At 39.2% G+C, this 15,705-nt stretch overlaps 1 protein-coding gene across 5 annotated transcripts in view; it reads left to right on the plus strand.

Annotated features, from left to right (window-relative positions):
- Window positions 1-15,705, plus strand: part of MTA3 (metastasis associated 1 family member 3) — a 196,611-nt gene that overhangs the window by 129,808 nt on the left and 51,098 nt on the right. Inside the window, exon 22 of one of the 5 annotated variants that reach the window (XM_080586121.1) lies at window positions 5,465-11,718. The exons of 3 other annotated variants lie outside the window; for them this stretch is intronic. In XM_080586121.1, the coding sequence (XP_080442247.1) occupies window positions 5,465-5,499 (35 nt within the window). In that variant the 3' untranslated portion in view covers window positions 5,500-11,718. Of the gene's footprint in view, window positions 1-5,464; window positions 11,719-15,705 lie in introns of those variants that run through there. One more of the 5 variants, XM_080586124.1, reaches the window with a different exon arrangement.

Genomic DNA, 15,705 nt, shown 5'->3' on the forward strand with positions numbered 1-15,705 from the left:
CTTCAACTTAAAACTCTGTAGCTGGGTTTGTAATAGGTCCTTAATATATTTGTAGTGGAAACAGAGCATCAAAAGCATTTCTGGACCTCAGTATTTATTATATACTATATATAATAATAATAATAATAATAATATATACCCTTTATATATAAGGGTTATGGACAAGTTCACCTTCATAAGAAAATGTTTCTTTGCATTCACTTTCAAAACAAGATTTGTCATCTGCTAAAGTTTGAGCAGGCCTTTACACACAATTCTCTCTCAGTAAAATCTTCTGCCATAACTTGAATTTATTTTGTATTCCTTCTTAAATAATGTTGGTATAGCCAAATAGAACAAAGTTGCTCCAATCACAACTCAATGCAATGTCGAGGAGGCAATACTGATACGCAGCAGTTTATATATATAGAAGCAGTAACAGACAGATATGCCTGATATTAACAGAGCTACAGCAAGTAATGCCTTTAACTCAGATTAGAAAAGGCTTGAAAAATGCATTCTTGACTAACATTGACGAAGGTCACTTTATTCTATTCAAGTTTTAAAAACGCTTCTATTTTAATGCATGGCATTTAAGCACAGAACTTTGAGTCAGCTTTTACAAATCAGAAATTTTGCTAGCAGCTATTCTATTGCTGAGAAATCTGGACATCACAACAGGTTATATAGGGTTGTGCTTAACTTCAGCAGATGGTTAGTTGCATAGAATTCACTGAATTCCTAAGAAAGGCTTGGTTCTTTGAAATTTTTTTTTGTCTGGTTACATTTAAGCATGGTATAAGTGTCCTATTCAGCCTAACTATTCTTTCTACCCAGTATGTTACAGTCCTTGCATAAAACTTGCAAAGAGAAAATACGTCTTAATAGTATGTAGTACTTATTTACATTTCCATATTTCTCTGAATAGCTGCTAGAAGTCTTATTTACCTTTCTCTGCAGTTACCGTCATGCAGACATAAAGAATTTGCCGTCTTCCCACACTGGCAGCAATGCATCACATTTGACATAAAAATGAGCATAGTGAACATTATATACCAATCACCTATTTGAAGGTTTGATTTATTTTCCAACCTTTGGTCTCAGGAGGACTAGAAATACAATGCAAACGCTTTAAAATATTTTTTAATTAGCATTTCAAATGAAGTCTTTAATGCATCATCCTTCAAGCACTTGTACAAGAATCAAAAGAAAAAGCAGAGGAAAATAGCAATTACTCTTTCCTAACAACTGCAAAGGATGTTATCATCACTACAGATATTAAAGCCATTTACTTGCCACCACCAAATAAAAGCTTTATGTAATTAAAACATATGGCTGGTGTTAACTCAAAAAGGGACAGGAAATTGTACATTAAAGGTGACTCTGCCCTTAATTTGTTGTATTGCTTAGGGAGGGAGGAGAACGTGTTGAAGTGTTTTGAGAGAGAGAGGGACCAACAATGTTATCTTTGAATTTCCTGCCTTTCATCAGTTACTGTTACAACCGGCATGCTCAAATGTTAAAAAAAAAAAAAAAAAAAAAAGCTGAGGGGTTGTAAAACCTTATCAGTGGCTATTAAAAAGTTTAGCTGTTTTTAGATGCTAAAGTCTTCAGCGTAGTCAGTTTCCTCCACCCTGTATATTTTTAGAGTAAAAAGAACCAGGTTTGGGTTTAGCAAAACAATTGTTCGAATAGCATGTTTAATGAAGTCAGTGGAAATTTCCATCTTTCCAATTTTATTTCTGAAAGGCTATATCCCAGAAAGCTAATTTCTGGAATCCTGTTTAATCACAATCCTGTTTAAATAGAAGTGCTGGATTCTCCTTTCAGAGCGCATACGAGATTAGGCCTTCTGACAGCCTAGATAGAGATACTTTCATTAATACCAACTGAAGAGGTCATAAACTGTTTTTGCGGTTTGATTGATGCAGTGCTGATGACCTTCCGCTTTTTAATTCTGCCATTCTTCATGCTAGTTTGGAACCAGTAGTTAATAACTGCATCTTTTGACTTTACTGTTGTTATTTAATAGTCATAAATCCTAATCACAAATACTTTAGCGTTCTTATATTTAGTGTGAACTGCCAATTACTTTCAGTACTAGGAACTACTTGATGGTTTATGAAGTTGCCATATTAAAAACTCAGATGGGTGAACTATTACCTCACATTTCTATAAACTGTGGGCTTCTCAAATGACTAATGATCACATTGGTTCTTTAAATAAATACAAACTTCTGCAAGCAAATGTAGAATCATAGAATAGAATCACTTAGGTTGGAAAAGACCTCTAAGATCATAAGTCCAACCTAGCACTGCCATGTCTACCATTAAACCATGTCCCTGAGCACCACGTCTACACGTCTTTTGAATACCTCCAGGGATGGTGACTCAACTAATTCCCTGGGCAGCCTGTTCCAATGCCTCACAACCCTTTCAGTGAAGAATTTTTTTCATAATATCTAACCTAAACCTTCCCTGGTGCAACTTGAGGTCACTTCCTCTTGTCCTATTACTTGTTGCTTGAGAGAAGAGACCTACCGCCACCCTGCTAACACTTCCTTTCAGGTAGTCGTAGAGAGCAATAAGGTCTCCTCTGAGCCTCCTCTTCTCCAGGCTAAACGCCCCCAGTTCCCTCAACTGCTCCTCATAAGACTTGCGGTCCAGGCCCTTCACCAGCTTTGTTGCTCTTTTTTGGATACGCTCCAGGGCCTCGATGTCCTTTTTGTAGTGAGGGGCCCAAAACTGAACACAGTACTTGAGGTGCGGCCTCACCAGAGCTGAGTACAGGGGGACAATCACCTCCCTGGTCCTGCTGGCCACACAATTTCTGATACAAGCCAGGATGTTGTTGGCCTTCTTGGCCACCTGAGCATGCTTCTGGCTCATATTTAGCTGGCTATCCACCAATAGCCTCAGGTCCCTTTCCGCTGGGCAGCTTTCCAGCCACTTTTCCCCCAGCCTGTAGCTCTGCATGGGGTTGTTGTGCACCAAGTGCGGGACCCGGCACTTGGCCTTGTTGGCCTTGGCCCATGGATCCAGCTTATCCAGATCCCTCTCGAGCAGATCAACACTCACTCATGCTTAACTTGGTGTCTGAAAAATTTGCTGAGGGTGCATTTGATCCTCTCGTCCAGATTGTTGATAAAGATATTGAAGAGAATTGGCCCCAGCACTGAGCCCTGGGGTACACCACTTGTGACTGGCATCCAACTGGATTTAACTCCGTTCATCACAACTCAGAGAAGCAACATACAGTGATTGTCAGAGTTCTCCCAGCTGCTTATAGAATATTTCCTCTCCCTCTTCATCCTGGCTGGGTGGTCTATAAGAGACTCCCATCATGACATCTGCCTTGTTGGCCTTCCCCTTGATTCTTACCGACAAACACTCAACCCTGTCATTGCCATTGTTCGGTTCTAGGCAATATGAACGCTACTTAACATCAAAGGGCTACGTGCCCACCTCTCCCTCCTAGTCTATCCCTTCTGAAGTGTTTATAGCCAGCCATTGCAGCACTACAGTCATGTGAGTCGTCCACCATGTTTCTGTGATGGCAACTATGTCATAGCTTTTCTGCCGTACAGTGGCAACTAGCTCCTCCTGTTTGTTCCCCGTTCTGTGTGCCATGGTGTAGATGTACTTCAGCTGGTCTAGCAATCCCATCACCTTTCCAGAGGGAGAAGACCTAATTCCTATGTAACCATTCTTAGGCACTTCCATGATAAATATATCAGAAGGGATCCAGTTCTTTAAGCTTTTTCTGGAATGATCCCCGTTATAATCGTTGCAGGTAACAGGTCTTGTCTGTTAACATAAATTTACCAAACCTAGCTGTCTCCTCATTTTAGAAGTGCATATTTCTACCAGTCTCAGTTTAAATTTCTATGATTTTACCATTCTGGATGCAATTTCTTGTCAATATATTGAATATCTTTTTAGGCCTAAATAAAGATGACCATGTAAAGTAAGTACTCAAACAGTAAATTTGTGTCTTGGTGGACTGCATGAATAGCCTAAGCTTTCCTTTCTGGGGATTAATTTTCTTTTCTTTTATTGTGCTTATTACTGAATGATGCTAAATCCCAGTTTGTTATTGTAGGCCATAAGATCCTGGTGACATCCTGCTTTCAGGCAGCCAAGACAAATACTTCCCTGTTCCTTTCATATACATAAACCAAAATAGGTGTATTTTTCAGGCTCCCTATAACCTCCAAGATCATGATATATTATCCTGATTTGGGGCTTTTTGTTTTGTCCTTGATTATGGTCTCTTCTGTGGCTCATTTACTTAATTGAAAGTTTAGATTTCCGAGGAATACTCAACCAGCAACTAAATATGTGTTGAAAATTTAACATGCAAAGAAGAGCCTATTTAGTACTCAATAAGAGTATGTTTTAAGCTGCCCCTGTATTTTCAATGTTAGGTGCCACCATTTTCCAGGCTCAGTGTTAGCAGCCTGTTAAGATGAAAGGGACAAATCACTTATTTTGTTACTGTGTCAAAGCCTTGATGCACCTTGATGTATTTCAGCACTGTGTAGTTTGCAATCAGGTCAGATTTTCAACTTGGAAAGTTTGAATTAGAAAGCCTGGTCTCTCTAAAGTTAGAGGACATCATTCACTTTAATTACATAAGCTCAAAATCTCTGTAATTTATAAACTACCTAAATGAAAGCTGGGATAATGGACTTGAGTGAATTCAGAAAATAAACAATTTTCCACCAACATCTAATATTCTGGACTCTGCCAATGAAGATGGTTCTTGACATACTCTGTGTGTGTCATTTCTGTGATTTCTGCTACTCTACTCTGTATGGTCAGCATTATGATTTTGATTTATAACAATACAGAGGCAGCAGAGCAATTGGAACCTAATAAAGCTTTTTGTGTCAGAATTAATTATCCTTGCATGAGATTATAATACAAACAACATGACCACCTGTAGTTAATATGTTTGACTAAAATTAAAGTGAATTTATTGCACCTGAAACGCACAAGTTCAAAAAGCACAAAGACTGCAGTGATCCATTACTAACAGAATTGATGCATTGAAAATAACACTGAAAATTGGTCTCAGTCCATCACTTTTGTAGAAGTAACACATTCACTTGGGTGCTAATGTGGTTCTTTCTTCTGTGATCCTTCATTCCTATATTGAAATCACACATAAGGACTCCTTATTGGAGCATTTTGGCCTAAGATTTCATATAATGTTGTTGTCCAAGTATTGTCTAACACCAATTCACTTTTCACTGAGCAATTATGAGTTACTAGTTGGAGGCAACTGTGAATCATCAGTTGATGGCCAGGGCTCACTCTTGTTGACTGCAAGTCTCTTTTCCATGAACTAGCCTTCCTGTTCTGGTAAGAGTATTTGCTTGTTTGTTTGTTATTGGCTCTCGAGCAGTCTGTTAAAGACTGAGATTTACCTCTCTTGTTGTCTCTCTCTTCTTTCCCTCCTTTCCCTCCTTCCCTCCATACAGAAAAATCCGTAAGAAGTTTACCAGATCGCAGCTGAAAAGAGCTTCCAGAACACCTTGTTCTCCAATCATTGCAAAGACAAAGTCTCTCATGAACAATAGGCAGGCACGAACAGAGCCAAGAACCATCATGCACTGAAGATACAACAGCATCAGCATCATAATCATGTCAAAATCTTAATTATGAATGCAGATACAACAGGACCTTCCACATCTTCAGGACAGACACACTATATGAACATGTTGTAGTTGGGTTCTGTGTCCTGGGCAGGATCCAACAGCAGCTCTTGTTTTCCCTTGCCTCTGCAAGGGGCTACTTCTGATTCGCTGTGCAAGCCTATCAATGATCATCCTGCTATATTCCCCATCATCCGAGTTGACTGGTCAGGGAGGGGCTGTTCACACTGACCACACGGAGTATGGATGCAAAGTACACCCACCACGTTTGTCTATGCCTTCTAGTGGTGTGATACGAAAACAGGCAGCTTTCAAAACTATTGCAGCGTCTTTGAAGCAGGATTTAGTCTTTAGGGACTGCATTTTCAAAATGAGCTGCAGACTGGGTGTTTGAATTTTACAGTATCGGCTTGAGTCACTTTGGATTTAATTTTCTGATCTGCTGAGCATCCAAACACTGAAATGTGAACAAGGATTTGTTCAGCAGTTCTGAAACTTAGACCAAATTAGGCAGTGCCCAGAATTAGTGTCAAATTTTCGAAATGTTGGCCATATTAACTCTGTTTAAAATCCTGGAAAGTATTATGTGTGGCAGTGAACATCCAGCTGGACAAGTTGCATGTGTAAGAACTGGTCCGAATTTCTATATATTTGCAAGCATCCACCTATTTCTTTGGGTATTTCTGGCATTTCTTGAAGTCTATTCTGAATAGTCAAAACCAGCGGAATGCAATTCCCAGGAAAACATGAGGAAATAGAGTATTTCCTATTAACAAAGCCTCTCCACAAAATAATTACTACATTTTTATACATCAGGTTAAGAAAGTTGTCTTGCAGAATGTATTGAAATTCATGCTTGTAAGGCTACAGGTAGACACTTACCATGGAGAGATGATGTGCCTTTTGTAACTAATTGTAGGAAGCTGTCAGTTCCCCTGAAAGTGGGAATGGCAACAGACGCAGGTCTTTTTTCTACTCAGGTACTTACAGGTGAACAATCTCTGCCCTACTTTGAAATCAAGAGGCAACCAGTGTGTAGCACTGCTGTGTAAACCCAGCTGAAATATGTTGATTATCTGAGGCAAGTTATGTCCTTCCATAGATTTGGTTTCCATATGGTTTTTCAGAGGTAGTCAGACACTGAACACATCACAATAAGCTGAGATGAGCTTCAAGACTTTTTCCTAGTTCTTTACTAGGTAGCTCTAACAGTATAGTACGGATGTCAGGTTTTCATCTGGTTGTGGATGTGTGCCCAGCTCTGTGATTAGAAAGACAAACGTGTAAATGGTGTCTCATACCTTTGGGTGTTTCAACCCCCTCCCCCACTTATTTGTCCCCCATGCAATTTTCAGTTTCAGCCTGAAAGAGCATCTGTGATACCAGCCTATAACTAGCTGTGCTGTCCATGTCAGATTGTTAACTCCTGAAATGGTCATCCAGATGCTATCTCAAAAAAGAAAGCACATTGATGTCCTGAAAGGACTTGCTGATGATCTCCCGGAGTGATGGATCCAGGTCTTGTCCACTGTCCTTCACCAGCAAGAAAAGGGTGAATATGAAGGAGAAATTGTGACACGAAGTGCTTTTAGTACCCCAAGCACCCTAGTGAATGTCACTGATTGGGAATCGATTGGAGAAGACCTGGGATTTATCTGCTTACAGTTCTTGCCAGTAGCCACTGAAGTGTGCTCCCCTAGGAGTCTCTTCTATCCACACGATCTGCTTTTCCTTACAACAGGAGGGCTTTTCATCAGATACTGAGCGGAGACAACCTATTCTTATTAGTAAGAATGCCTTTATTAACTACGACATATGGAAACACCTTCTGTATAATAGCTTCCTCACCCATTAAAATAAAGAAAACATGATTATTCAGCAATCTGTTTGACTGAAAATATGAAAAACATGAACAGAAAGAGCTTTCTCTCCCTCAGGCACCACTGAAATCACACACAGCAGACTCATTTTCAAAGTGTCATTTGCTGTAAGGTGATGGACTTTTTACCCTGCCTTATTAAGCTTCTACTCAAATTATTTCTTTTAGTCAGTGTGCTACAATGTCTAGCTAGTATTTTGTAAAATCTGTGTGTTTCTGCTTTTGACAAAAATATTAGCATTTGTAATAGTGTGTTGTGAAGTCATTTTTTTCTTCTTTTCCTCTGAGGAGTGAGAGATTCCTAACGCAACTCCCTGTTACGCAGCCTGATACAGCTATCTTTTGCATCAAGCAAGGTAAGGAAGAATCCTCCTTTGCTGAGGCACTTCATCTGGATACTCTGGCAGTAATGCTGTGCCCCTGTGAGGCAGAGTCATTTCACAGGTTGCAATAGCCAACCCTTGGGGTGGGTGAGGCAGTGAGGAGACTGTTTACTGAAATAACTTCAGTTCCATCTTTAAACTGCTTCGCATGCAGCTGGATAGAGACCTTTCTTCCCCTAAAACGCAGACAGTGCACAGAGAACTGCACGCTGTGTATTGCACTTTTGTCTTTACCTGCTCTCTCTCTGTCTTAACTTTCCTGTAAGATGTTCTCCAGGATGGAAACAGGATTTACCTGTGAATTTCAACAGAAAGCATCGATGGACAATTAGATGAAGATGTGTTCCTGCTGGGTTTGGGCATAAAAACTTTTGTAGAAATTGTGACAGTTCTTTCCACAGTGTCTTGCAATTCCATGCTGTCTGTTGTTGAAGATTTTGTTCTACTGACCTTGAGCAAAGATGACACATTCCTGTGTAAGTTATAACAGTATATCCACAGCAAATCAGAGCTCAGTACTGTTTTTATCAAGATTCTCAAGCTAGTTATTTTAAACCTAGCAAACATATCTCAGTCATCAACAGTGACACTGAGTATAAACATAAACCTCAGAAGCAAGGACAAGACATTTGCTTCTTACCATGGATGTGAGCAAGAGAATCAAGGCAGCTTCAGCACTGCATTTGCAGTATGATTTATTTTCTTGTTTGCTAAATAAGAAAGCTATCTGAAAATCTGCCTCTGCTCGTAAAAATATGGAGTTAGAAAACCATGCAAAATGCATTTTCTTTTTGTGTTCAGAGGTCTCATAAAGAGTAAGAAGATTTTGTTGAAATTTAAAATGTCCTTGTTGCTGATTTCAAGTATATAGCTATTCTGCACTCTTGAAATATTTTTGTATATTTTTTCAGATTATTTTTAAAGGCTATTACTTGGTGGTGGAAGTTTGGTTGTGTAGGACGGAAAAAATGAGCTCTTGAAATACTTGAAATGTACTGATGACATTAAAACTACATCTTTTAAACCATTGCTTTGATCAAAAGCAAATATAGCTATTGTTTCTACAGTCCAAAACTTGCAGCATGGTATGAAAAAGTGGGGATTGAAAATGAAATGAAGAATAAACGAGTAGAAAAAAATGAAATGGAATCTGCGCTTACAGAATGTGCACTTTTTATTAATCTGAAGCAAGAATTTTTATAAATACCATTTTAACCTAGGTACTTTCCTAATTATAAAGTTTTAAATAAAATGGAATGGCTGCATAGTAGTTTCTGATATAGTCACAGCATAACATCCTACAGCCTTGTGCAGAGAACAATTGTACTCCTTCAGAAATATTATACTGCAAAGTACAATATAGTGGACACAGTGTATTTATATATGTGTGTACTGCTATGGTAATGGAAGCATTAGAATCCTCTGGAAATGTCAGCAAAATTATACTCATTTTTAATTTTTTCTTGAAGGTCTTTTATATAAACCCGTGTCTTCATAAACCAGAGTGGGTGTCAAGAGATCTGAGTTTATATAACTGCACAGTGGAATTTTTTGGAGTAAGTCAGGACTTTCTTATTCAAATGTTGCATGTTGAGGGAGGAAACCTAATTTTGGAATACATGGGGTTTGGATAAGAGTTTTGAGATTGTACTATACAGTGATCAACAAATTTGCAGAATATGCTCCTGATGCTCATAAAGATTTAACGGTTGGTATTGAAATACAGTATTGAAGATTAAATAAAAAATAGAAGCATAAAGAAGCATGTCATTTAAAAAAAAATCTATTGTTTAGACTGCAAGTGAATTTCTCAAGGGAACGGTAGAACTGGGAGGCTCAGTGCTGAGTGTTTGAGGATGTGGAGCACCTTAGAATGAAACATAGTACTATCTGATTTGCATTAAAGTGTCTTTGTGTACAAGCTTTGTGACTCTTGGCCCTTTTTGCAGGAAACCAAATTTCTATGTTGGCACTATTTTCTAGTAGGCTATTCAGTAATCAAAAACCTGACATTTGATGAACAGTTAAACTGCACTAGTTAAAAACACGAGTAGTTGAACTGGAGATTAGGAGGGAAGATTCAGAAGACAGACGCAGAAGTGATATTGGTCATTGGATTGGAATTAGAAAAATTCCTAGGACTGAACTGAAATCTAAGTGAAAGGACCACATAAAATTCTAAAATACAGTTCGTTGGCACATCTGAACCTTGCAGGTCTGTGTTAGTGTCAAAAATTTAGCCTGTTTTTAATTTGTTAGCACCTAGAACTGGTGGCTTCTATGAGGATATGGAATGTAAAGTGAATAGTCTTCCTTACTAGCATCTTGAAGTAATTTCCTCAAATAAGTTGGATGGTTTTTCTGCAGAGGAGGACATCCATACACAGGGCTTCTGAACAGAGGTAATGGCTGTTACTTCACAGGTTTGTCCACGGTAATTCTTTCCAGCTCCTAATTGTTCCATCTGTCGTGGGAAAGTTGTTATTTACATGGATCCATGCTGTTTGATCCACACGGTACATTTTGTTTCAAGTGTCTGCGTTAGAATGGATTATCTTTTTGTCCGCTTGTTTGTTTCTCCCTAAAGAGGCCTATGTGAATTCCAAGTTGCAAAACTGTAGTTCTTCTGTGGTGCTTGGATTTACTTGCCACAATAAGTTACATGTATTGATAGTACTTCTTCATGAGGAATGTTGGTATTGAGGAGGAGACAATCTCTGGAAGCAGTCCTTTGCTGGGGGAGCTGGGAAAATTGGCATCTCTTTAACCAGGTTTACAAGAAGCCACACTCAAAAAGCAGTCCGAGATACTTAAAGGGTCCAAGACACTCATCACTTCCAAAGCAAGACTATAAAGCTTTTCCCTCGTCTAGCTGAAATATATACTTCAGTGGCCACTTCAGTCTCTTAATCCTTCTATTTACTGTAAAGTTATTGATCACAAATACAAAGCCTCAGAAATGAAAGGATATGTACTTCGTGTTTTACTTTCCAGGCTGCTCTCGCACTAGCCACCAGAAAATTGAGGGTGGGGAGGGAAGAAAAACCTGTGCTGTTGACCTGAAAACATAAACTATTGAAGACTGTATTTTACAAGGAGCTGAGTTCTGTTTTGGACCTTGGTATATGCAGAACTTTCATAAAATGCTGTAAACGCAGAATATATTTTCTCAGACTTAATTGACACCATCATGCTTTTCCATGAACTCAGATGTACTATGGCTGCTTTATACAATAGAAAACCAGCCGCCTACTGACTGTTACCATTTCAGCTTAATGTAAAAGCCCTGTGTGGGCTTTGGGACCCTGTTATGTTATAAGCCCAGATGTTAGCATTGTGGGGTTCTTCAAATATACATTATTTGTGCATACATTAAATGTGTGTTCCTTATAAGCTAAGTAAAGGATCTTAATGGAAATGAAAAACTACTTATTACTTATATTTTGGTAACACCTAGATGCCAGGCCAAGGCACTACCTGTGGCTAATAATTATTTGAGATAAACACTCAAAGTCTGTTCTATATAGCTGGGATGTTCCTCAAGAACTAGAATTGTCACTGATACTATGTGATGAGGACATTTGTTTTTCATGTGGCTTAATAGAGTCTGATAAGGAACAAAAATCTCTTGCATGTAATAAATTTCAATCTCTACTGCTTAAGGCAAAAGTATGGGAGGAAAACGATTAGATACAGATTTTGATGCTGATTCTCTTCTAACCAAGTTATTCATGACTGCAGAATCTCCTCCCAAAAGCTAATCCTCATTGAGTCTGGAGAAGTATGATGATTCCCTAATTTGCTAGCAGGACTGGGTGCCCCCCCCTCCCCCCCACCCCCCAACTTGTTAGCTATGTTATTACTTTGGAGATTTGCTCCTCCATAATGTGAATCGATAGTTTCATTAATGTGGAGGAAGCAGCTTGTATCACCTTTGGGCTAAAAGTGGCTTTCTCTCTAATATCTTCTGCTTAGGCAAATAAAAGTACATTCTGGATAGTAGTAGCAAAAAAAAAAAAATAAAAAATTGGGGGGGGTTCACAAGCACTTCTGTGAAGCTAAGGAGTAAAGCGCATAGAACCTTAAAATAACATGGCATAGCATAATAGGCCACTGAACATGATTTTCTTTTGTTACGTTTGTGACTGGCCGTGGCTGAAGGATCATTCCTTCAAGCAGTCCTTTCTCTTCCAGTTCTCTGGACAATGTATTTGCTTTTACTGCATTCATCAACATGCTCTACTTATGCTGTTTACTCTGCCTTGTAGAGGCATATTGGAAAAAGGAACTACTTATACTTCAACTGAAAAGTAAATGAAAAGTTTTAAATGAAAAATTTTACTGAAAAGTAAAATAATTTATTAGGGCAGATGCAATGGAAATGTAGTGAGTATAATATTGATGAATGGCTCCACATTTGTTTTCTCTCCTTCATTTGGCTGGCCACTTAAAATATGTGTGATTCATTTCTCAAAGTTTTAATTTTTGTGCAGTCAATAAAACACAGAGACAGAGTAGTTCATCTCCCCCAAAAGTTTTCTGAGTTGGGAGCTCTGTGCAGGGAAATGCATTGATTGAGTGGGAGAGCTGTCTCGATTTTCATTAGCATTTTAATCTCTTCAGACAGTGAATCTAAGCAAAGTTACACTGAATGTCTTTGATCCTTAGGATATGTTTTTCATCCATAACACAGCTGTGTTGCGTGGTCTGGAACATGGTCTGACTGTTCTAGCTGTTTGTTGACCCAGCCCTGGTGCTTATTTTCCCCGTTTCTAATAGCAAGCAAAGTGCTGATTGGCCTTTTCAAGGAGACTAGACTCCATCCTGCCATTTGTACGTGCACAGTTAAGGCATGGTTAAGTATCTTCTTCTGTTGTCTCTGCTTCTCTCCTGCTTCTTGTACACGGATCAGAAGAAAGGAGAGCTTGATGCTGCTCTTTTCGCTGGGGTGTATGGGTTTGGCTCAGGGCTGCTGAATGCCCAGGAGAAGGAAAGGTTGGATCATTGCTGTCTGTCCCTTTATGCAGACAAACTGCTCTGATGCTGCTTATTCTAAAAATGCTAAGTATAGGGACAGTCTGTCCAGCTGATGCTTCTGTCCATGTATGGTCTCTTGTTTTGTGGCTAAAGCAGGCTTCTTGGCACTGCTGCAACTTGGAGTCTAATAAATGGTTCAGACTGGCTGAGTCCTCTGGAGATACTCCCATTCCACCACTGCATAACAAGAATACACGCCAGCTCTCTTATTTAATAGCTCATTTGGATCCAGTCCCTGGTTCAGGCACCCCAGTCCTGCCATGTTTGCTTCCTTGAACCCTCATCTTTATGATTTTTAACTCACTTAAAGATGAAGTCAAAGAAGGTTATAATTCAGATGATGCTATAAGCACCTAGAAGCTTTTGCCCCCTTCTTCTTTTTCCAGTTTAAGGCCATTTGTTCTTCCATTGCTCTTTTCCTTACACCTTCCTTTACTTTTCTTTCCTTTGTTCTTTCCTTTACTGATGAAGATTGATATGCTCAGTTCTTACTTGGAATGTATCCTGGGCTTCAAAATCACAAATTTGTACCTATCAGTGTTGAGGGCAATGAACCTAGATAGTGTATTGGCCAAAGAGTTGGAAGGCAAATCCAGGTTAGTATTTGAAATCTGTCTGGTTTCTAGGGCATTTGGAGCCATTGGCTTTGTACCGTCTGTTCTAAAGACAGGGACTAGCTGCAAACTTGGGATCTCAACCTATTTGGCTTTTTATCCGTCCCTAACGCTTAAATGAGTTCTGCTCTAGGCCTTGGCTCAAGTGTATCTATTGCACATGCCTCACCAGACTCTAATTAGACCTGCTACTTGAATACTGAGTAGCTTTCTTCTGTTTACTGCTTGTGTGCTTTAAATTTGATAGATTTCAGTAGAATATAAATGAAGTGACTGTCTAGCTCTGGATTTTCTCCATCTTCCCTTGATGCACTAATGAGAATCAATGGCAGTTGCTTATTATTTTTAAATAGCAGTTAATTTGAGAAAACCTGATTCACTAGCTCTTTTCATTTTGCTGATTTGATTTCAGCCTTCTGCCCATCTGGGCCAACCTACATACACTGTTCTAAAACCAGAGCGAAAACATTGCTGAAGTCAAAGGCACACAGCGTGACAACCCAGCAAGGTGCTGTCTATGATGGTGTGCTCTGAACCTCTCTGTTCTTATGGGTAAAATTCTTCATAAAAGAAGTGGCGTTACTCTGTGTTCATGCTCTTGTGCCTGGTAGAGAATCAAACAGAATATTCAAAAACCTCCTATTCAAGCATCTGGTTCTCTGTAGTTCAAATCGAGGAGCAGTATGTAAGACTGTGTGATTGCAGAGAGAGATAGAGAAATTATTTCCCGAGTAGATCAGTTATCCTGTCTGGCAATGTTCTGAAAAATCCCACTCTCACCGTAAGAACTGTAGAAATAATCTCTGTAAAGTCGCATGACCCTTCTAGAAATGGCCTTATGGTCAAAGTCCTGCATCTGTGCAAATCCTCTCGAAGCTAACAAAGAATCCTGAAGCAGGATTGTAGGCTAAGCTTATAAGCTCTTTAGGTTAGGGCTAATATCTCCCTGTAATTATTAAAAAATGCTTTTTAAGATTTATAGCTTTGTAGTGATGGCTGTATTATTTCTTTATAAAAGAGAGATTCAGGAGCTGTTAGTGGCTATAGGGTCATCTTAGCCAGGAACACAGGAGAGGGTGTCATCACATTAGTTTCTGCAGTAGATGTGTACTGTTACATGACAAAGGGAGGAGAAAGGTGTATTCCTCTGGTCTGAATCAAGAGGTGGATAAGGGGGATTATCTCCTAGTGGGCTCCCTACATTTTAATCCAGGGTGATTCCTATTCACAGCTTTTTTATTGTTTTTCACTTCATAGGGAAAAGATAGGATAATACACTGAAAGGTATTGTATGGTTCTATGTGATGAAACACTGGTGTTTTTTTCATTGTACACACAGAGGAAAGTTGAAATGTTATTTGTAGAGGATAAAGGTGAACTTTGCTCATGATTTTATGAACTTCTTTATTGCACAGTTCTCTTTGTGCAAACAGCACTTGACACTCTCTTGCCTTTTGTTATTTCCAGTAGATTGGAGTCTTTTTTTTTTTTCCCAGTTGAACTGTGACAAAGCAGCAGGTGGAGGCTAAAAAAAATCAAGTTCACTTTCAGGTTTTGTGCAAATATTTAGGGAAATTTGTGAAGTACTGTGAAATTCAATTAGATCTGCTTCCTAACTCATTTTCCCTAGACCATTGGTTTGCAATTTTGGAATAATTTGTCATAATTTTTCCAAAACTGGAGCTGGTGGCTGGACTGGGCTAAGGCTGTGGGGCTGATGTTCACTTTGCTGACTAGAGATGACATCCATGCTGACTAGAGATGTCTCCCTGGAACAGCTACTTGCTACTGATCCTCTGCTGGGCGTTTCTGCCCTCTCAGAAGGAATAGTATGGACTCTGCTGTTTTCTGCTTCAAAGTCATCCTGAAAACCAGGATTAACTACATGGTATTTTCTGAAATGAGAGAGAGGATTCATGTGAATTCGCTAACAAGTAGGGAGGGAATCCACTAACAAGTAGACAGGAACCTCTGATGGCCATGGAAGACAAACAGCTCAGGCCCATACTGTCTTCAGCTGCACAGCTACATCTGGAATAGGGCACCTCTCCACAGCCTAACTTAGCCTCTGGGTTTACCTAAGAAATTATTAACCTTGCAGAAATAAATAATTGCATGAGGGTGTTGAAAAAGTAGAAGAGATCTCAAGTTAAT

Source organism: Anser brachyrhynchus, assembly GCF_964034855.1.
Source record: "Anser brachyrhynchus genome assembly, chromosome: 3".
Lineage (NCBI taxonomy): Eukaryota > Metazoa > Chordata > Aves > Anseriformes > Anatidae > Anser > Anser brachyrhynchus.